General features: G+C 44.5%; 1 protein-coding gene across 1 annotated transcript in view; it reads right to left on the bottom strand.

Annotated features, from left to right (window-relative positions):
• Window positions 1-11,627, bottom strand: part of DLL4 (delta like canonical Notch ligand 4) — a 31,869-nt gene extending 20,242 nt beyond the window's left edge. The window contains exons 1-4 of the mRNA XM_073610199.1: window positions 11,335-11,627; window positions 10,770-11,030; window positions 9,319-9,361; window positions 8,103-8,369 (exon numbers count right to left, since the gene is read on the bottom strand). Coding sequence (XP_073466300.1) covers window positions 8,103-8,369; window positions 9,319-9,361; window positions 10,770-11,030; window positions 11,335-11,388 — 625 coding nt within the window. The 5' untranslated portion in view covers window positions 11,389-11,627. The remainder of the gene's footprint in view (window positions 1-8,102; window positions 8,370-9,318; window positions 9,362-10,769; window positions 11,031-11,334) is intronic.
• Window positions 11,628-21,564: the final 9,937 nt, after the last annotated feature.

Genomic DNA, 21,564 nt, shown 5'->3' on the forward strand with positions numbered 1-21,564 from the left:
TGTCAGTACAGGCAGTCCCCGAGGTACGAACGACTCCTACTTATGAACGGCCTCAAATGCCAGCCACTTGTGCTCCATGCTTGTCCTAGATATCTCCGGACACATCCCACACTGCAATATTACATGTACTGCGTTGCCAGAAGAGCCCCAGATAACATAACAAGCGCCCGGAACATCCCACATCCATGCACAGACGGAAGTTACACTTACGAATGCAGTGTTGCGACTTACGAACAACTTCAACTTACAAACAAACCTACAGTCCTTATTGTGTTCGTAACTCGGGGACTTCCTGTAGAGAAGCGGACTGTGTCAGTAGGGCAGAGATTTGTGTCAGTCGTAAAAATAATATAAAATAAAAACAATTCTATTTTTAAATAATTTTTTAAACAAATTTTTTTGGAGCCCCATTAGGGGGCTTTGGTGAAATATCAGGGGTTTAAACAGGGGGAATTTGTGCCACACAGGGTGATTAGGGTGTGGCCAGACACCTGGCACACCCTTTTCACACGCCTATGCTGTACATGCAGCGGGTCAGGGAATGTCTCGGCCACAGATTACATAGTTGCCAACATTGTAAAAAAAAAAAAAAATGTGGGACACTTTTGTGGCTGTAGGCGGAGCTGTCCAATAATTAGGGGGCGGGACATTCGTCAGCAGGCGTGGCTTACACAAAATTGTGGGCGTGGCTCTAGAGGGTGTGGTTAGAGTCTGAAATGAATGAGGGATGGAGAGGGGGAGAGACAGAGGGAAATGACGGGACAGCAGTCCCAGATCCTACACAATAGAAATATGTGTATTCTAGAAAGTTTAACAATCAGCAGATAAAGATACTCCAAACACCTGGTGTTAGCACTTCAATCATCCCGGCACCATGGTTGTTATGGTGTCAGGATGATTGAAGCGCATTATTTCTATTATTATATTGTAATATAAAATGAAATCATTCAACTCACCATAATGCAGAATCAGTGGGATCCCTGAGCGTGTCACCAGCCACGTCGCCTGCCACCAGCTGTCCGTCCTTGCTTCAGATGTCCCCAGCGGAGCCCCCCCCCACATCAGGAGTCCCCGGCGGAGCCCCCTCCTCACATCAGGAGTCCCCGGCGGAGCTCCCCCCTCACATCAGGAGTCCCCAGTGCCCCCCCCCCACTCACATCAGGTGTCCCCAGTGCCCCCCCCACTCACATCAGGTGTCCCCAGTGCCCCCCCCAACTCACATCAGGTGTCCCACAGCGGTGCACGCGCTCCCCCCCACCTAGAACCCCCGCCCCTTTCCATATCAGACTGGCAGCGGGGCGGGGGGGGTGGCCGAGGCGGAGCGGGCGGTGACGCAGAAGCTTCGTCTAGCCCCCCCCCCCCAGCCGTCTTCCTGAACTTCCACAAAATGGCGGCCGGCGGAGACAATGTCTCCGCCGGCCGCCGACCTCTAGCGGCGGCGGTTTCAAAAACGGGAACCGGATTTTTCGGGACATTTCCCGGGACACCACAAATCCGGGAATGAAGTCCAAGTCCCGGGAAATCCGGGACAGTTGGCAGCTATGAGATTATTAGTACAGTGATTGCTTCACATGGGATCAGACTAAGATCTGATCATGCCACATAGCTCATTGTTATTCCTTAAACTTTTTTTTTTAGTTTTGGATTGACTGTAGAGAGATTAGAACACCTGTCAGGTTTTTATTGCTGTCTGTTCCTGTTAGGGCGATCTCTCTATTTGTCTTGTTTGCTGTTATCACCATGAGTGGAAAAAAAAAAATCCTAAAATTTTACATTGTCACTAGAATTGGAATAGAGGGGAATCTTCCAATGGGGACATGAATTCTGGTGACAACGAGGGATCTTCTCACTTTGGAGGGATTTCCTCTCAGTTCATTTCTTGGCTAAGGGACAGGAAGTGAAGGGAAACCTCCCCCAACAGAGCACAGCAAAAACTGACAGGGGTTACATCCCTCTTTACTCTATCCAAAGAAAATTGCCTTCAGTTCTATTTATACTTGAACTTAGGAGGTCTTATTGAGGACAACAAAAATACTCCCTTATAGAGGAGCTGCTCTGCACTGCAAGGGTTAAATGCTGGTTTATATTTAAGGTACCAAAAAAAGGCACCTTTACCTACCCAGTCTACTGCTCCCGCAGGCTCCTCCAGGCTGTAAGATGGGTTCCCGCAGCTTCTTCTCCTCTATACTATTGTGATCACAGGTCCTCTGAAATCATCAAGTACAATGCAGGGACCACAGTTCTTTACTGGATGGGAGAACACTGAGGGGCAGTCCACTGCCAGAGCATAGAGGAGAAGAGGCTGCGGGAACCAGTCTTACAGCCTGGAGGAGCTGCTGAGGACTGGGTAAGTAAACAATTGTTTCTGGTACCTTAAAAAGTAGAACTATAGGCAAAACTTTTTTTTTTTGGATAGAGGGGCAAGAGATTGGAACTACAGTCAGATTTTTATTGCAGTCTTTGCCCCCATTAGGAAGATTCACCCTCTATTTGCCCAAAGACCATTATTGTGAAAGTAAAAGAAAATCCCAAATTATGGGTTGTCCCAAGAAAAATAGAGGGGAAATCTTCCAATGAAGACACTAGTTCTGGTGACTTGGGGGTCCCCCACGATATTCCCTTAATTTACAGAGATTCTCACTTCCTGTTTTGGTTATGGGACAGGAAGTGATAGCGGAGTTCCGCCTGGGTAAAAAAAAAAAAAAAAAAAAAAAAAAAAAAAAAAAAGTCAGCAGCTACAAATACTGAAGCTACTGACTAGGTTAGACATTATGTAGTTGTGCGGCGATTTTTTTCCCCGGAAGTGGGGGCAGATACCTGGATGTGACGGGGGGATGGAAATCCAATCAGCAAAGTTCCATTTATGGGTGGAACTCCGCTTGAGGGTAAATCTCCCCAATGGGACAAAGAAGAAAAAAAAAAAAAAAAAAAAAAAAAAAAAAATCCTACAGAGGTTATAACCCTCCCTTACCTCATCTGAAATAGATTTTCCTATTTGCCTGTAGTTCTAATTTAAACAGAAACAAGTGTTTAACCCTTGCAGTGAAGAGTCAGCTCTACTCTAAAAGAAGCAGTGCATTACAAGAAGCTCCTACACAGAGGCAAAGTTTACACAGATTTGGAGGAATTACACAAAGCACACCAAGATTCAAGTAAGAATACGCATGCCGAAAGTGAATAATATTCAGCTTTCAATGAAAAAACAGCAGCAACCCCTGGCAACCAATTACCAGTGACATTTTATTGCACTGATGAAAAGTGGAATCGGATTTCATAGTCTTAGTTATGGCACACGGTGGCTCTTTGCACTCTAGTCTCACTACAGCGCTGCCAAACTGGAGTACAAAACATGAAAGTCATCTTAATAAAATTTTATTTCACAGATCAAAAAGTTTATATTAATGCCAAACTTCAGGAGTTTTATCTTTATTGCCCGCCTACACTGGTCCAGCTGGGCACAATGTAATTATATACCATATACATACCTTATATCTGGAGTGATCTTCCGGGTCCTACCCCAGCGGCTTTCCCTCTGAACACAGGGAATTGCTCGCTTGGCAACACTACCATTCAGAAAACCCTTTTTTTCAATTAATACAAGACGTTCTCAGATTGGAGGAGGGTAGATCATAACACTGTCCCTCTTCACCTTGTCCAACCCCAGTACACTTTCTATGTTGCCTTGTATTCATAAAAAAAAATAAATAAATAATATAAATAAATAAATACAAAGCGTTTTTTCACCAAGTGAGCAGCTCCCTGTGTGCACAGGGGAAGCTTCTTGGCATTGGACCCAGCAGATCACATCGAACACTGTATTAGGCATGGACAATTGCAGTGATTTTCTGCATCCCCAGCGTCCCTCCAGACATACCAATGTGGATAATTACATTGTTACAAGCTAATGTAGGTTGGCAATAAAGATAATTCCTTGAGATCTACTTTAAATATCTTTAACCCCTTAAAGTGGAACTAAATCCATCGATTTAACGGTCTAAAAAAAAACAGTTAGTGCTAACTGTCACATTTGCTTGTTTTCTCAACTAAACTGTCAACCCATCAAATGGCTGGTGTCATAACTGATCACATGTACAGAAGAAGGGCAGTTGCATATTAGATAGAGGAAAAGATGGCAGCTTCCTTGGCTAAAAATGATAGGAGGGTTTAGTTCCTCTTTAATACTGCCCACTTAAATGGCCCCCAGAAGGCAGTGCTGTTTCTGTATTATGTCCCCACTGTGGTTGGCTCACAGTGGTCACAAGTGGGAGCCTGTCCCTCTGACTCCCGGTTAGAAGCCTTCACCGAGAGACATGGGTGACCGCTCAGTGTGCTGGGAGCGTGTTCTCTGCGTGAAACCTCAAGCCATCATGGATGCATATGTATGGCGGCTGGGCAGTAACACCCACATTCCTTGCCACTACATATATGGTTTACGTGGCTTGCAAACAGGTTAATTCTATGAAGTCTAGGATGTTTAAATATACATTTGTACAGGCTTAGTTCTTCATTACATTCAGAGACATACTAGACTGTTATCTTCCGGAATTGTATTTCGAGGTGTGGTTATTCTGTGCCCTGTGTCTTTACAGTACGTCAACCTATAAATAAATAAGCTGCTGCACTTGGATGGCCTCACTAACAATGGCCGTCGCTGGTTTGCTTTTCATAAATGACCACCTCCAATCTGTCATATTAACAGCATATGTGCCAGAGGGAGCACAGAAAGCATGCATAAGTAAAACATCCTTGATTTTTCTTTAAAAACAAAATGTTACTACTAGTTCATTAGATTAGATTAATTAGATGGATTCTATATTTGACAAAGGGAAAGCCCTGGGCAGATTGTGCAATCACACAAACTCTCCTGCTTTCTATAGCCAGCACATTACCCTTTCATTTTTTCTTAATGAACAGCTGAATGAGACGCAGAGTGAGGATCTGTTGTGGGACTAATGACAGCCTTTCCATGTTGGCAGGTGTTCTTGTGCATAAAGGATGCTAAATTGTGTGTTAAATTAGACTACAGTACGAGAACTGCTAGAGAATGAGGTTTCATAGGGCCGAACAGTAACCGATCATTTTTTACAATCTAGAGTATAGATTTGGGATGATGTATATACTAGTAGCTTTGGCATGAGCTATTTTGCATAAGTCAGGACTCTGAGCCTGATGATATTGTCCATTTCATTTTCATGCAATAAAGTGCTTGTATTTTTCGGTTTTAATTGGAAATCCCATTCGTTCCCAAGGCCCTCATTGCAGCCCCTTTGAAAAAGCGATCCCCAGTGAATGCTGGGAGGCGATCTGTCACCTTCTCATCACCTGTTATAATCTTAAAAAGGCCAAACTACCATGGCTCAACCATGTGCAGTATGCAAGGCAGTTGCGTAACAACCCCAATCACTTGATTGTGCCGCTTTCAGTGGTGAGACTGCCTACTGAATGAGGTTTTTCAGTCAAAAATGTTTAATTAGTTTTCAAAACAATATCCAAATATCCTTCCAGCCCCAAATGAGAGGGAAGGGAATAATATAGCACACTGGGTACAAGTGCATACTGTAGAATAAGAAGCAGTGAAGATAGTACAGTATCTTGTTGTGAATAGGCTGTCACAATTGCAATAAACAGTTTAGGGGTAAGGAAGGTGGAGGTTGCATGGTGGGGCCCAGGGGTGCTGGACAGGTTAAGGGCCCATCTCAGTTTCATCAGTTGGTGTGGGTCATATGCAGACATCTCAAGTCTCCCGCATTTGACAGCGGGCTCACGGACACCCGCTAGAGCGGCACAATCTCCCGGCTGAGCCTGCCTGCACTGTCACAGGAGGCGTTTGAACAGCAGCTGCGAACGAAGCTCCAGAGCTTGGATCTCATTGGTCCATGGGCGGTGCCTGTGTCAGCGAGAGGAGGGAAGAGGGAGGTGGGCCTGTGCAGAGAAATCATTCCCATGCGCCGCGATTGGTTGCTAGGCTCGGCTAATTTGCCAAGCAACTGAGCGTATTGAGGCAGGTGTACAGAAGAGCATTACTTGATTGGATGGCCGGAGAAGATGGGCCGTGGCTCAGGCTTTTTTGTCCTCTCTGACTTTACCACATTCAGTGATGGCCCAAAGCGGACGGCAGCTGGATATGTGTAATGTTGGGTGTATACTGTTGTCACAGGACGGTAATAATAGCGTGGTGTGCCATGTGTGCAGCTTATGTTCTGGCACTGAGTAAAATATAATAATGACAGTCAGTACAAGGAAACCCTGTCCTTATTAGCCCAGCACCCTGTGTAGTCACAGCTTTGTACTTCTTGGCAACAGCACACTTTTCTACATCTTTACTGTGTAGAACGTAGGCCTCATTCACACTGGCAGCATGCAAGCTTTATGTATCATATAACTATCCTCCCCTCACCTACATAATCGTGCCTCGGCAACGCGAGACAACAGCTGATCGTAAACTCAGCTGTTCTGCGGCTCCGTACTGTGCATAAGTAGAAACATCACGTGGCCCCACCTCAATACCCTCAGTTGCTAGACAAGTTGGCCGAGCCTAGCAACCAATCGCAGCGCACACACGGGAATGATTTCACCGCACGGGCCCACCTCCCTCTCCCCTCCTTTCGCTGACACAGGCACCACCCATGGACCAATGAGAGCCGAGCTCGGGAGCTTCGTTCGCAGCCGCTGTTCAAATGCTTCCTGTGGCAGTGGGTGACAGTGCAGGCAGGCTCAGCCGGGAGATTGTGCCGCACTCGCGGGTGTCTGAGCCCGCTGTCAAATGTGGGAGATTCCCGCGAGTCGCAGGAGACTTGAGATGTCTGCACTGGTATAGCTGCATTTAATTGGCACTGATCAGGCTGCATTTAATTGGGGTGGTTGGGGGGGGGGGGGGGGGGCTGCAGGCGCGAAGCGTCACCTCCCTGAAATGAGTTTTCCACCTCCCTGAAATGAGCTTTTGCAGGTTGGGATGTCTGCATATGGTCTAGGTGGATGTAGCGGTCAAGGTTCCAGGAGCGTAGTGAGGAGGTTTCATTTCTACTGCAGCCACAAAGCATCGTGCCCACTACATGTGAATTGGGGGGGGGGGGGGGGAGCGTACAACCCCCTGTTTATACCACCTCCTGGCTGTTTCACATATATGCCCTGAGACTTCAGTGCATTTATATAACAGGACACATAACATTTCTGGGCTTTCCTATGTGTTACGCGCAAACATTGAAATAAAGGATAAAGAAAAATGTCGTACCATCTACCTCTTTTTATGAAATATGTATATTCTGATATCTCCATTATTATGCATGACACGAAAAATATGCAGAAACATGAATACATACAAGGTTCTTTTCTATGTGTGCTTTCACCTTGTATGTAATCATGTTTCTGCGTATTTTAACATTGCAGCAGAATTGATCGATTTCCCATATGACAAGATTTCCACTGTCTTTTCTCCATCTGCCCATAAAAAGTAAAAGCTAAAACTGGATTGGTTGCTATGGGCAATGACTCTTATTTTCGTTAAAACTGTTTTTTTAAATATCAATCCCAGTGATTTTACATGATTTTAAATTCATGTATTATATTACAATGCCTGTTTTGAGTGTTGACATACCCCTGGCTATTGTCAAGAAGAATGCTTATGTAAACACAATTCAGTTACACAGTGAGCAAGTGTAGTAACCCCACATGAACTAATCAGAATTCAGCTATTAGTGAGCTGAAATCCAGTGGCAGTTTGATACTGCATTTTGCATGTCAGTAATACTCTTTGCACTACCTACCAAGACAATTTATGTGAACCTGTTAAAACCAGGGATATTTCCCCTATATGTGGCCAGGGGCAAGAATGTACCCCGACGGTGGTGATCTGACTGTCCCCTGACAGTGGTGGTCAAAATGGTCCCCAATGCTGGTGGTCAGAATGTCACCCTTAAAAGCAACTAATAAAGCTTTTCCAAGTGATGTGGACCCTGGAATTATGCTAGTACCATCAAATTGGAGGTCAATCAGCCACAGCCCAAGCAACTCCTAATCACCTCTAGAAGAACCCCAAGCTTCCACAGAAACCTTGTTGAGAATGGATGGTTTAAAGCTTTTCCAAAAGAGAAAATACAACTTACGTTTTGAGCAATATTCTCCTTTCCAACCCTTGAGGCACGATACACTGCCATCTGATTCACAGACGTAATGGCCAAACCGATCATCCCTAGGTTTGCAAAGCCTGGAACAGCTTTCCCCGTAGTAATGCTCACTGCAGACAACTCTGTAGGAATATTTCAGCTGTGTCTGGTGTACTCCTGACATCTCATCTGTGGACCATTCTTCACCAACATTGAGGGGTTTCTGGATGGTAAACTTGCTGACCAACATATCATTTTGATTTGAACCTACAGGACAAAATAAAAAAAATGATTTCTGATAACAGCAAGTAAAGTTAAAGGGTGATATTGTAAAGATTGGAGGAAGTATCCCTGCTTTGCTTTAACTTGGAGTTTCTTCACCCTACGTTTTGCAATACTTCCTAAAAAATTCCCAAAGAACTGACTTGAATATGGGGGAATCACTGTGTGCGTCTAAAATGTATGACAATCAAAGGGAAGCCAAAGAAACCCAGTAGATAAGAGTTAGAGAAAAAAAAAAAAATGTATTAATACTATATTTTAAAATACACAGGCACATCAATAAAAAAAAGTTTTATGTAGTATTATTTGTTTGTTGCCTTAAATAAAAATAATCCAATATCAAAATCTGAGACTCCAAGGTGAGAAGTCTAGTCTCAGAGTTTGTAGTCTCAAGAAATTTTTCAACGTGAGAATTGTTTTGTTGAAATATTCTCTTCCTCCATGTCAGCAAAACATCCAAAAGCCATTATTTCTTTTCCAAAGGGCGGAATTTGTAAAAGGTGTAAAATACAGGAAAAGGCAGTCAGGACGATTTGGCAGACTTCTGGTTTTCTCACCAAAGAGCGGACTTCTTTCCCACGCCAAAAATAAACTGGAGGAAACGCAATTGTGTTCGAGATTAGGTATGAAGGAACATGAAAAAAAGTATACATATCAAAGCAGGAGCCTGATTCAGATCTTTAACAAAACATGGGTTAATGCAAAATAAGTTTGTAAAAAAAAAAAAAAAAAATTAAATAAAATTTTATATATATATATATATATATATATATATATATATATATATATCAAGATTATTTTTGTAGGTCAGGTCCTAAATGAAATGCCCTAATTTCCCAACATTCTGATTTTCTTTTTTAATTATAAAGTGTGTGTGTGTGTTTTTTTTAAGATAGGTGGACCAATGGCGCCCTCTTGTGTCTATAAAAATTACCTGAAGGTTTATGAACAGCTTCAATAATCAGGGAAAAGGTTTTCTGCAACAAAACACAAACACTTTTTAATGCAAGGGCAAAAGATGACATCAAAAGAAACATTGACTAGGTCATAATCAGCAATTAAAACAAACTGACAGTGCAGTCTTTAAAGAGATGCTCTCTATTGCCTGTGCTGTTTAATTAATCTAATTACATATAGCATTACTGCCTAGATCTCAATTAAAGCGAGCTTCTTTGGTTTATTTTCAGCAGAGGGGATGGGGGTGGGTATGCCAGTGTTATTGTGTCTGGTGCCAGCAGACTTTGAACCCATTTGAAGTTGTTAACATCTGTCACAAGGGTTGCTTAGGATGCGATTGGCCATCAATATCTCGCTCTGGTGATTAATTCATGGAATTTTCCCCAATGTGTAAATAAGCCTCTAATTAACCATTCAGTCTTTGGGGTGTTTATACACACAATTATCTGCCTGACATTTAGGGCTCCTTTACACTGCAGTCCCTGCCTTCAGTGTGGTTTCTGTGGTTCCGCATGTGCGTTTACAATGCATGTTTTGGCAATGTTATTTATTTTTACTGACTTGCAATTACATGCTTTTGCGCTGTGTACACACACACACACACACACACACACCTCAGTGGTGTAAACTAGATTTCCTGAAATTATTATTACTATTCAGGATTTATATAGTGCCAACAGTTTACGCAGCCCTTTACAACTTGACATACTTTTTTTGTCTATGCACTGCGTTTATAAATGTGCTCAAACGATTCTAGTGTATCCAGTTGAATGTGTACCCCCCAACAAGCAAAGGATCATTGATACCAAGCATCAATGAACCAAACTCCCCCTTTAAAGTGGCCATAGATGGTTCAATAATTATTTTGTTTATGATCAATCTCTCCCGATGCGAACCATAAACCTATAGTTGACTACCCATTTAATCAATATGACACATGGGGTAGTGGATTTTAAATTAGTAGAAGATACCATCATAAGTTATCCATTGCATTTTTAATTTTACCATGCTCATAATTTGATTGATCAAAAATGCAAGTGAATTTATGAACAAAGTATCTCAGTGCTGCTGATTAAACAATCATTTTCTGCTTTGACCAATCGACATTGAAAATCAAGATCGGAAGGGAAGTGATGCCTAAAGCCCCATACACACCATCAGATTTTCTGCTGATTTTTGTCTTCAGATTTACCAAAACCATGTAGTGCAAGGGCCTGCCTGATTGCATACAAATTGAAACTCCTAAGGTTTGACCTCATATTATATGGTTTTGGTAAATCTGAAGGGGAAAAAAAAAAAAAAAAAAAATCAGCAGAAAATCTTACAGTGTGTATGGGGCTTTATCCACTGTTTGCTGATTTGAACCTCACATTTGGATAATAAAATCGAATCGTGGATGGCCACCACTGGAGATACGGAGCCTCTTACCGGCCAGGTGAAGTTAAAGGGCAGCCTGATGGGGTTGGAGAAGCCTTCCATATTCCCAATGATGAAAGAATTGGATCCCAGCACCGGGGTGACCACACTGCCGAATGTGCACGATCCTGGGGACACCACGGTCTGATAGTGCTTGAGGCAGATCTTGAAGAAGATCCGGCAGTTGGGCAAACACGACTCGCCGTTCTCCAGCATCCCGCTGGTGTTTATAAACTCCTGAAGTTCCAGTTGGAAGACCCCAGAGCCCGACACCTTAGAGAGAAATACACAAGACCCTCCGATCAGATCTCACCATCCCATCATCGCTCATCTAAAGCTGCCCTTACACGTCACAATTCTGATTGTACAATCGCCTTTAGATTTGCCAAAAAATATATAGGTGGCAGACGTAAACAACCCCCATTTAATTTGTATCCAATCAGGTAGGTCCTTGTACTGCATAGCTGATGGTAGATCTGAAGGAGATTGTACAATCAGATTGTATAGTGTGTGGTCAGCCTAAGAAACCACGGACTACCAGCTGCCTAGAGAATGGGGCTTCAATGGGCACCATTACCTGTTGCAACATCGCTAAGAGCAAGGTGAGGGCAGAGAATCGCCAATGTGCCATGGTCGTGCCCAGAGCAGATCTCCTCCTGTACAGATCCAGCAGAATGATCTATAAAAATCCACAGAGGACAAGTCCTAGAGCTGATCTCCTGCTATCCAGATAAGTAGAGGATAAATCCAGCAATCGGTCCTGTGAGTGGGAGAAGTCCGGTCCTGATCGTTCACTTGTCCGGACAGTTCTTGTTCCCTGGATGGCGATCAGTGAATAAAGCTCCGCTTCGCTCCCAGCTACTTATATATGGAAAGCTCATTACACGCCGCTAATTCACACTCGGCCCCGCCCCCCGAGCTCTCCCACAATTAATGGGACGGTTATCACCAGAGAGCCCAGCGGAGGATGACAAAGCCTAGCATCGGAGGGCACACTGACATCTCCGCAGGCATAAGCCCAGACCTGATGGATGAGACCTGCCAGTCTGTGGAGGGCACAGTGAGGGAGATGGCAGACATGTACAGAGCCAAGAGGAGTTACATTACACTTCTATCAGATCTGAGCTACAGGTCTGACCGTGAGGGAGTGTACAGTACAGGGTATACGGGAGGGAGTGTACAGTGCAGGGTATACAGGAGGGAGTGTACAGTGCAGGGTATACAGGAGGGAGTGTACAGTGCAGGGTATACAGGAGGGAGTGTACAGTGCAGGGTATACAGGAGGGAGTGTACAGTGCAGGGTATACAGGAGGGAGTGTACAGTGTAGGGTATATGTGAGGGAGTGTACAGTGTAGGGTATATGTGAGGGAGTGTACAGTGCAGGGTATATGGGAGGGAGTGTACAGTGCAGGGTATACAGGAGGGAGTGTACAGTGCAGGATATATGGGAGGGAGTGTACAGTGCAGGGTATGCAGGGGGGAGTGTACAGTGCAGGGTATACAGGAGGGAGTGTACAGTGCAGGATATACAGGAGGGAGTGTACAGTGCAGGGTATACAGGAGGGAGTGTACTGTGCAGGGTATATGGGAGGGAGTGTAAAGTGCAGAATATACAGGAGGGAGTGTACAGTGCAGGGTATACAGGAGGGAGTGTACAGTGCAGGGTATATGGAAGGGAGTGTACAGTGCAGGGTATATGGGGAGGGAGTGTACAGTGCAGGGTATATGGGAGGGAGTGTACAGTGCAGGGTATACAGGAGGGAGTGTACAGTGCAGGGTATATGTGGGGAGGTTGAGAGTGTACAGTGCAGGGTATATGGGGAGGGAAGGAGTGTACAGTGCAGGGTATATGGGGAGGGAGTGTACAGTGCAGGGTATGCAGGGAGTAAGGGAGTGTACAGTGTAGGGTATATAGGGAGGGAGGGAATGTAAAGTGCAGGTTATATGGGGAGGGAGTGTACAGTGCAGGGTATACAGGGAGGGTGGGAGTGTACAATACAGGGTATACATGGAGGGAGCGAGTGTACAGTTCAGGGTTTACAGGGAGGGAGTGTACAGTGCAGTGTATATGGGAGGGAGTGTACAGTGCAGGGTATACAGGGAGGGAGGGAGTGTACAGTGCAGGGTATATACTGTGAGGGAGTGTACAGTGCAGGGTATACAGGGAGGGAGGGCGTGTACAGTACAGGGTATAGAGGGAGGGAGTGTACAGTGCAGGGTATATACGGGGAGGGAGGGAGGGAGTGTATGGTGCAGAGTATATGGGGAGGGAGTGTACAGTGCAGAGTATATGGGGAGGGAGTGTACAGTGCTGTGTATATGGGAGGGAGGGAGTGTACAGTGCGGGTGTATGTGGAGGGAGTGTACAGTGCAGAGTATATGGGGAGGGAGGGTACAGTGCAGGGCATATGGGGAGGGAGTGAAAAGTGTGGGGTATACAGAAGTATTGGGGAGGTGTACAGTGCAGGGTAAATGAGGGGTGTGGGATATACAGGGGGGATGAGAGGGTTTAACAGTCCGGGGTGTACTGTGCAGGCTATACAGAAGGTGGGGGGTGTACTGTGCTGGGTATACAGGAGGGAGTGTACAGTGCAGGGTATACAGTAGTGTTGATAGACGTGTACAGTACAGGGTATATGGGGAGGGAGTGTACAGTGCAGGGTATATGGGGAGGGAGTGTACAGTGCAGGGTATATGGGGAGGGAATGTACAGTGCAGGGAATGTGGGGAGGGAGTGTACAGTGTGGGGTATACAGAAGTGTTAGAGACGTGTACAGAGCAGGGTATATGGGGAGGGAGTGTACAGTGCAGGGAATGTGGGGAGGGAGTGTACAGTGCAGGGTATATGGGGAGGGAGTGTACAGTGTGGGGTATACAGAAGTGTTGGAGACATGTACAGTGCAGGGTAAAAGAGAGGGATGAGAGGGTTTGACAGTGTGGGGTATGAGAGGTGAACTGTGCAGGGTATACAGGGGGGAGGGGAGACTGTGCAGTATATACAGGAGGAGGGGAGATGTACTGTGCAATATATATATATATATATATATATATATATATATATATATATATAGTTTTTAGATCCTGATCATAGGCGTGCGCAAGGTGTGTGACGGGTGTGCCTGGGCACACCCTAATCACCCCGTGTGGCGCAGATTCCCCAAAGCCCCATAACAGGGCTCCTAAAATAGTTTTTTTTTTTAATTACAAAAAAATTAAAATAAAAACCTACTGACACCATCCACTGCCCTACTGAAACCAACCTCTGCCCTACTGACAAGTCCACTGCTCTACTAACATTGTCCATGTTTTAATACATTTGGGGTGCACACCCTAATGCAATAGGCTGCGCACACCTATGATCCTGATATGGTTGAAATGTTTTTATGTAAGGTACCTGCAAACACTGTTACCTGAGGCTTCCACAGATAACTTAGTCACTGGACCAGTTAGAAAACTAGTACACCCATAAGCATTTAGCATATTATTAAAACATTGTATATTAATATATGATTTCTTAGTGACATGAGTGCAATGAACCTGCATTTACATTTTTTCAGACAGGTCCTCTGTGTCTGTGTCCCATAATCCTCCTGGTCTTGGACCCTCCGTTTGAACCCAATGTCCACCCAGGGAGGAGAGGGAACTAGATATACCTACCTTTTAATTTGTCTGTGCAGTACTGCATGGTTGTGCCTTGTATATTATGTAGCATTGAAATAAACGGAATACTTGGAATTTTTGTAAATAAATTTCCACCATCCTGATGAAGCAGGTTCCAGAGCCTGAGAAATTCATTAGGCACGGTGCCCTCGCTCCCTTCAAGTTGCATAAAGCAGATCACCTTGGCTTGGCTACAGGGGATTTACTCTGCAATAGATTGTGTATATTGTGCACAGAGGGGGTGGAGTAATACACCGATGTGCTAGGCTTGACATGATAGAATATATATATACACAGTACATACACACAGTATCTCACAAACGTGAGTACATCCCTCACATTTTTGTAAATATTTTATTATATCTTTTCATGCGACAACACTGAAGAAATGACACTTTGCTACAATGTAAAGCAGTGAGTGTACAGCTTGTATAACAGTGTAAATTTGCTGTCCATTCAAAATAAGTCAACACACAGCCATTATTGTCTAAACCGCTGGTAACAAAGGTGAGTACACCCCTAAGGGCTCTTTCACACTGATCCGCCCCGTGAACGCCCGCTTGCTTAGCGGGGATCGCTCCGTCGATCCCCGCTGAGCAGGAAGATGACAGGTCCATCGCTGCACACTCTCCCCTATGGGGGATCGGGTGATGATGGACCGTAGTGTCCGTCGTCACCCAATCCGATCCGAAAACGGTTGGAAAAGTAGGGTTTTCCTCCGTTACACTTTTCGGATCGGAGCGGGTCGGATGTCAGCGGACATGTCACCTCTGACATCCGACGCTCCATAGGGATACATGTATGTCCGTTTTTCATCCGAAAACGGAAGGATGAAAAACGGACATACGGACTCCCTGTGTGAAAGAGCCCTAAGTGAAAATGTCCAAATTGGGCCCAATTAGCCATTTCCCCTCCCGGTGTCATGTGACTCGTTAGTGTTACAAGGTCTCAGGTGTGAATGGGGAGCAAGTGTGTTAAATTTGGTGTTATCGCTCTCACTCTCTCATACTGGTCACTGGAAGTTCAACATGGCACCTCATGGCAAAGAACTCTCTGAGGATCTGAAAAAAAGAATTGTTGCTCTATATAAAGATTGCCTAGGCTATAAGAAGATTGCCAAGACCCTGAAACTGAGTTGCAGCACGGTGGCCAAGACCATACAGTGGTTTACCGGGACAGCTTCCACTCAGAACAGGCCTCGCCATGGTCGACCAAAGAAGTTGAGTGCACATGCTCAGCATCATATCCAGAGGTTGTCTTTGGGAAATAGACGAGTGCTGCCAGCATTGTTGCAGAGGTTGAAGGGGTGGGGGGTCAGCCTGTTAGTCCTCAGACCATACGCCACACACTGCATCAAATTGGTCTGCATGGCTGTCGTCCCAGAAGGAAGCCTCTTCTAAAGATGATGCACAAGTAAGCCCGCAAACAGTTTGCGGAAGACAAGCAGACCAAGGACATGGATTACTGGAACCATGTCCTGTGGTCTGATGAGACCAAGATAAACTTATTTAGTTCAGATGGTGTCAAGCGTGTGCAGCAGGAACTAGGTGAGGAGTACAAAGACAAGTGTGCCTTGCCTGCAGTCAAGCATGATGGTAGGAGTGTCATGGTCTGGGGCTGCATGAGTGCTACCGGGACTGGGGAGCTACAGTTCATTGAGGGAACCATGAATGCCAACATGTACTGTGATATACTGAAGCAGAGCATGATCCCCTCCCTTCGGAGACTGGGCCGCAGGATAACGACCCCAAACACACCTCCAAGACAACCACTGCCTTGCTAAAGAAGCTGAGGGTAAAGGTGATGAACTGAGCAAGCATGTCTCCAGACCTAAACCCTATTGAGCCTCTGCGGGGCATCCTCCAACTGAAGGTGGAGGAGCGAAAGGTCTCTAACATCCACCAGCTCCATCGTCATGGAGGAGTGGAAGAAGACTCCAATGGCAACCTGTGAAGCTCTGGTGAACTCAATGCCCAAGAGGGTTAAGGCAGTGCTGGAAAATAATGGTGGGCTCACAAAATATTAAAACTTTAGGCCCAATTTGGACATTTTCACTTAGGAGTGTAATCACTTTTGTTGCCAGCGGTTTAGACATTAAAGTGGTGTTCCGGCCGAAATGATACTTTTTAAATAAAAATACCCCTATAATACACAAGCTTAATGTATTCTAGTAAAGTTAGTCTGTAAACTAAGGTCTGTTTTGTTAGTTTATAGCAGTAGTTTGTTATTTTATAAACTTACAGCAGGCCATGGCCATCTTAAGTGTGGGCATCTGAAGCCAGACTCTATTTCTTCCTGGATCTCATCCTTGCAGATCTCGCACATGCTCAGTGCAGCACAAGCAGTGTAATAGGTTTCAGGTCAGGTTTCCATAGCAATGGCAGTGTTAGAGGAAGTTGCCGCCCCTTCCCAGAAGGCATTGCAAATAGGAAATGATGCGATGGGCTACGGCCAGAGAGGAGGAAGTGAGAAATGAATACAGCAGGTATACAGTAAGTGCTGAGAAATTTTTTTTTAAAATATCCAATTCGTTTACAGTGCACAGTTTAGTGAGGGATGCTGAAGAGTTGTAAAAGTGGGTGGAACTCCACTTTAATGGCTGTGTGGTGAGTTATTTTGAGGTGATGGCAAATTTACACTGTTATACAAGCTGTACTCTCACTACTTTACATTGTAACAAAGTATCATTTCTTCAGTGTTGTCACATGAAAGGATATAATAAAATATTTACAAAAATGTGAGGGGTGTACTCACTTTTGTGAGATACTGTATATACGGTTGTGCTCAAAAGTTTGCATACCCTGGCAGAAATTGTGAAATTTTGTCATTTATATTGAAAACATGACTAATGCCAAAAAAATGTGTTTTAGTCAAGCATAGTGATCACATGAAGCCATTTATTATCACATCGTCTGCTGGCGCCTTTTACATAGTTACATAGTTACATAGTAGGTGAGGTTGAAAAAAGATACAAGTCCATCAAGTCCAACCTATGTGTGTGATTATGTGTCAGTATTACATTACATATCCCTGTATATTGCGGTCATTCAGGTGATTATCTAATAGTTTCTTGAAGCTATCAATGCTCCCCGCTGAGACCACCGCCTGTGGAAGGGAATTCCACATCCTTGCCGCTCTTACAGTAAAGAACCCTCTACGTAGTTTAAGGTTAAACCTCTTTTCTTCTAATTGTAATGAGTGGCCACGAGTCTTATTAAACTCTCTTCTGCGAAAAAGTTTTATCCCTATTGTGGGGTCACCAGTACAGTATTTGTAAATTGAAATCATATCCCCTCTCAAGCGTCTCTTCTCCAGAGAGAATAAGTTCAGTGCTCGCAACCTTTCCTCATAACTAAGATCCTCCAGACCCTTTATTAGCTTTGTTGCCCTTCTTTGTACTCGCTCCATTTCCAGTACGTCCCTCCTGAGGACTGGTGCCCAGAACTGGACAGCATACTCCAGGTGCGGCCGGACCAGAGTCTTGTAGAGCGGGAGAATTATCGTTTTATCTCTGCAGTTGATCCCCCTTTTAATGCATGCCAATATTCTGTTTGCTTTATTAGCAGCAGCTTGGCATTGCATGCCATTGCTGAGCCTATCATCCCTTTTAAAATCATAATGTTAACAGAAATCACCCAAATGGCCCTGATGAAAAGTTTACATACCCTGGAATGTTTGGCCTTGGTACAGACACAGAAGGTTGCACACACAGGTTAAAATGGCTATTAAAGGAAATTTCCCACATTTGTGGCTTCTTAAATCGCAATTAGTGTCTGTGTATAAATAGTCATTGAGTTTGTTAGCTCTCATATGGATGCACTAAGCAGGCTAGATAGTCATGGGAAGCAGAAAAGAACGGTCAAAAGACCTGCGTAACAAGGTAATGAAACTTTACAAACTTGCCAATTTATTGCATCAAGAGATTAATTAGGATTCAAAAATCAACGGATAGTAATAGTTGATTGTAAATAAAAAATCTAAAGTCCACAGATCAGTGCAGCGCATATTGCAGTGAGAACATATACATACACATATACATGTATGCACTGATCTATGGACTTTAGATTTTTGATCTTTAATCAACTATTACTATCCGTTGATTTTTGAATCCTAATTTATCTCTTGATGCAATGAATTGGCACTTTTTGATATATGTATGGATGTATGTATTGGTATCAGTCCATTTTTGGCACTGTACTTTCACATGCCTCCATGCATTTTTGTTTTTTTATTAAAGCGAAGTTCCACACAAAAATGGAACTTCCGCTTTTCCGAACCCTCCCCCCCCTCCGGTGTCACATTTGGCACCTTTCGGGGGGGTGCAGTTACCTGTCTAAGACAGGTATTTGCATCCACTTCCGGCATAGACTCCCACGGGAGTCTATGCCTCTTCCTGTCCCTCCGTGCTGTCTCCTGGGAAACACACAGGTCCCAGGAGATAGCGGGGACCAGTTACGATGCGCAGCGCGATTCGCGCATGCGCAGTAGGGAACCGGGAAGTGAAGCCGCAACGCTTCACTTCCTGATTCCCTCACTTAGGATGGCGGCGGCAGCTGCCGAGAATCGAGCGGGTTATCGGCGTCGGCTGCCGACATCGCTGGACCCTGGGACAAGTAAGTGGCCATTTATTAAAAGTCAGCAGCTGCAGTATTTGTAGCTGCTGGCTTTTAATATTTTTTTTTTTTGGTGGATTTAGGTGGACTCCCTCTTTAATAATCTATATATTAATAATCTCTTAATCTGTGAATTTTCTCTATATTTTTTAATTTCTTTTTTGTACTTTTAATATCATCATATAAAAATTCAATGTACGTATATTTAATGGTATGAATTCTACTCCGCATGAATTTCCACTTTTTAGTAATGTCTTTTCGCAACCATTACCTCACAGTCAATTGTTTCTTTTAGCTATTAATTATGGTACGCTGAATTTTTAGTTTGTTCTCTCTGTCCGCTGTTTTAATTACATATAGCCATCCCCTCCAATCGGTTCCCTTGTTATATGTTTCTTCTCCATCACCGCCCCTTACTACATTATATAAAAACTGCAATTGCTCTCTCCACCACTATGCTTGAAAAAGGAGCGTGGCTATTCCAACATCCATAGCACGCTGGCTCTGAAACGCGTCACATATTAGTGATGTCACGGCCCGACACCACACTGTTTTGCTTCCCAAGCCTCGTTCTGGTCTCTTCCCTCACGGCCATTCTCCATCACTTTGGAAGCCGGACGAGGAAACAAAGCTGCAGCACGGCTTGATACCGGCTCTGGCGCTGCTTTGTTCGTACTTTTTCCCCCGGATTTTACTCCCATTAAGTGGACTTTTTATATTAAGCCACCAGTACAATCTCTCTGAAGCTTTCTAATGCTGTACCTGGTCAGCACTTAGAGGACTTGCTGCAACCTGCATTTCTACACCATCCGAACTGATGTCTGATGTGCTGCATCCTCCAAGTCTGAAGCGGACTGACTGCAACTTGTAGTCCCACCTCATCAGCCCAGAGATGTGCCTGAACTCAACTTGACTTACTTCCATGTGAGTAGATATTGTTTTTATAATAAATTGTTATTTGATATATATTCAGAGGCGCTCTTCTCCTTGTCTTTATCCTAGCTTCCCATATACACCATCGGACTATTATGGACTACATATTGTCATTTTGAGGTATCTGAGCATTGCGCCTTTTTACTTGTCAAATACCCTTTCAGGACATGGATTCCAATGCGGAGGCACTGTTTTCTTGAAGCACCGATTAGAGCCAAAGGCTCTAATAGGCTTCGATATAGGGTGGATTCGGGTCGCAGAGAGTGCGCTCCGAGCCCACCCAGGTGTGTTACAACAGCAAATCAATATTCGCTGTTGTAACACTGTAACGACACTCCGAGTATGAAAGGGGTTAAAGCTGTTTAGGACATTCCATTTCCGAACACAAAGGCAGCTACCGAACACTCCAATCAGTCGAACAAGAAACCCATACGAATAATTCTTCCCCCTAAGTACGAGACGAGGCTCTGTACAGGGAGTCAAACAGGAATCAGACTCTTTATTGAAAACGTATGCAGGCTCTTTTTATACACTTGAGAATGCAGGCACCACATGAACAATGACCCGGATCCACCCACAACATCACACAATGGTTATATGACGAGCCCCCAATACACATTATTCTGAGTGTCAGTACCTCCCCTAGTGGACAATAGGTGAGTTCATTAGCACACTTAATAATAAGTGAAGGGAAAACTGCCTCAGACAAGATTAAAACGATTTACTTATCCAGACAGAAGCAATATAGTTAAGCAATAGACAGTCGGTCTCTTACATTGAACTTCCTGGAATGCCCATATTAGGAGTTATACTTCCTGGCCATAGACCTCACAGTGTATGGGGGATAAAATGTTCATATTTCTTGAGAGATATTAATAATTAATATTACTGTACCATTTGAAGTAATCCAATCATATTCTCAGGGTTCATTCTTTTCTTGGTCACCCTGCGCCCAAAAGTGACTCCCATCACAAACACTAATCCTCCTCTCAGCCAATCAGGAAGCAGGCTTTGACAATGGTCACCTAATTGGCTGAAAGGACAAGCGATCCTATTGGACAGCGAGGAGGAGGAGGGAGGAGCCACACGGCGGAAGCCGTTGTGATGCAGACAGCACATAGGAGCCGCTGCCCGCCGCCCATACGAGTCCGCAACCCTCCCATAGGAACCTGTAACCAAGCCGCAGCTCGCCGTCTGCATCCGATGGGGTAAGTGCCGTGGGGTGCCGCTGACCGACCAACCGGGAGGGGGGGTTGGCTTTTTGTCAACCCCCCCGCCAAAAAAAAGAAACACCAGCTGCCACTGTCTTGCCACAGATTCTCAATTTAATTTAGGTCCTTTGACTGGGCCATCCTAACTAGGGATGGGCCGGACGACCCCCTGTTTGGTTCGCACCAAAACTTTCGAACATCGGGAAAGTTCAGAACCGAATAATGAACCTCATTGAAGTCTATGGGACATTTTAGTAATGTCTTTTCGCAACCATTACCTCACAGTCAATTGTTTCTTTTAGCTATTAATTATGGTACGCTGAATTTTTAGTTTGTTCTCTCTGTCCGCTGTTTTAATTACATATAGCCATCCCCTCCAATCGGTTCCC

The sequence above is a fragment of the Aquarana catesbeiana genome, linkage group LG13 (assembly GCF_042186555.1).
Source record: "Aquarana catesbeiana isolate 2022-GZ linkage group LG13, ASM4218655v1, whole genome shotgun sequence".
Taxonomy (NCBI): domain Eukaryota; kingdom Metazoa; phylum Chordata; class Amphibia; order Anura; family Ranidae; genus Aquarana; species Aquarana catesbeiana.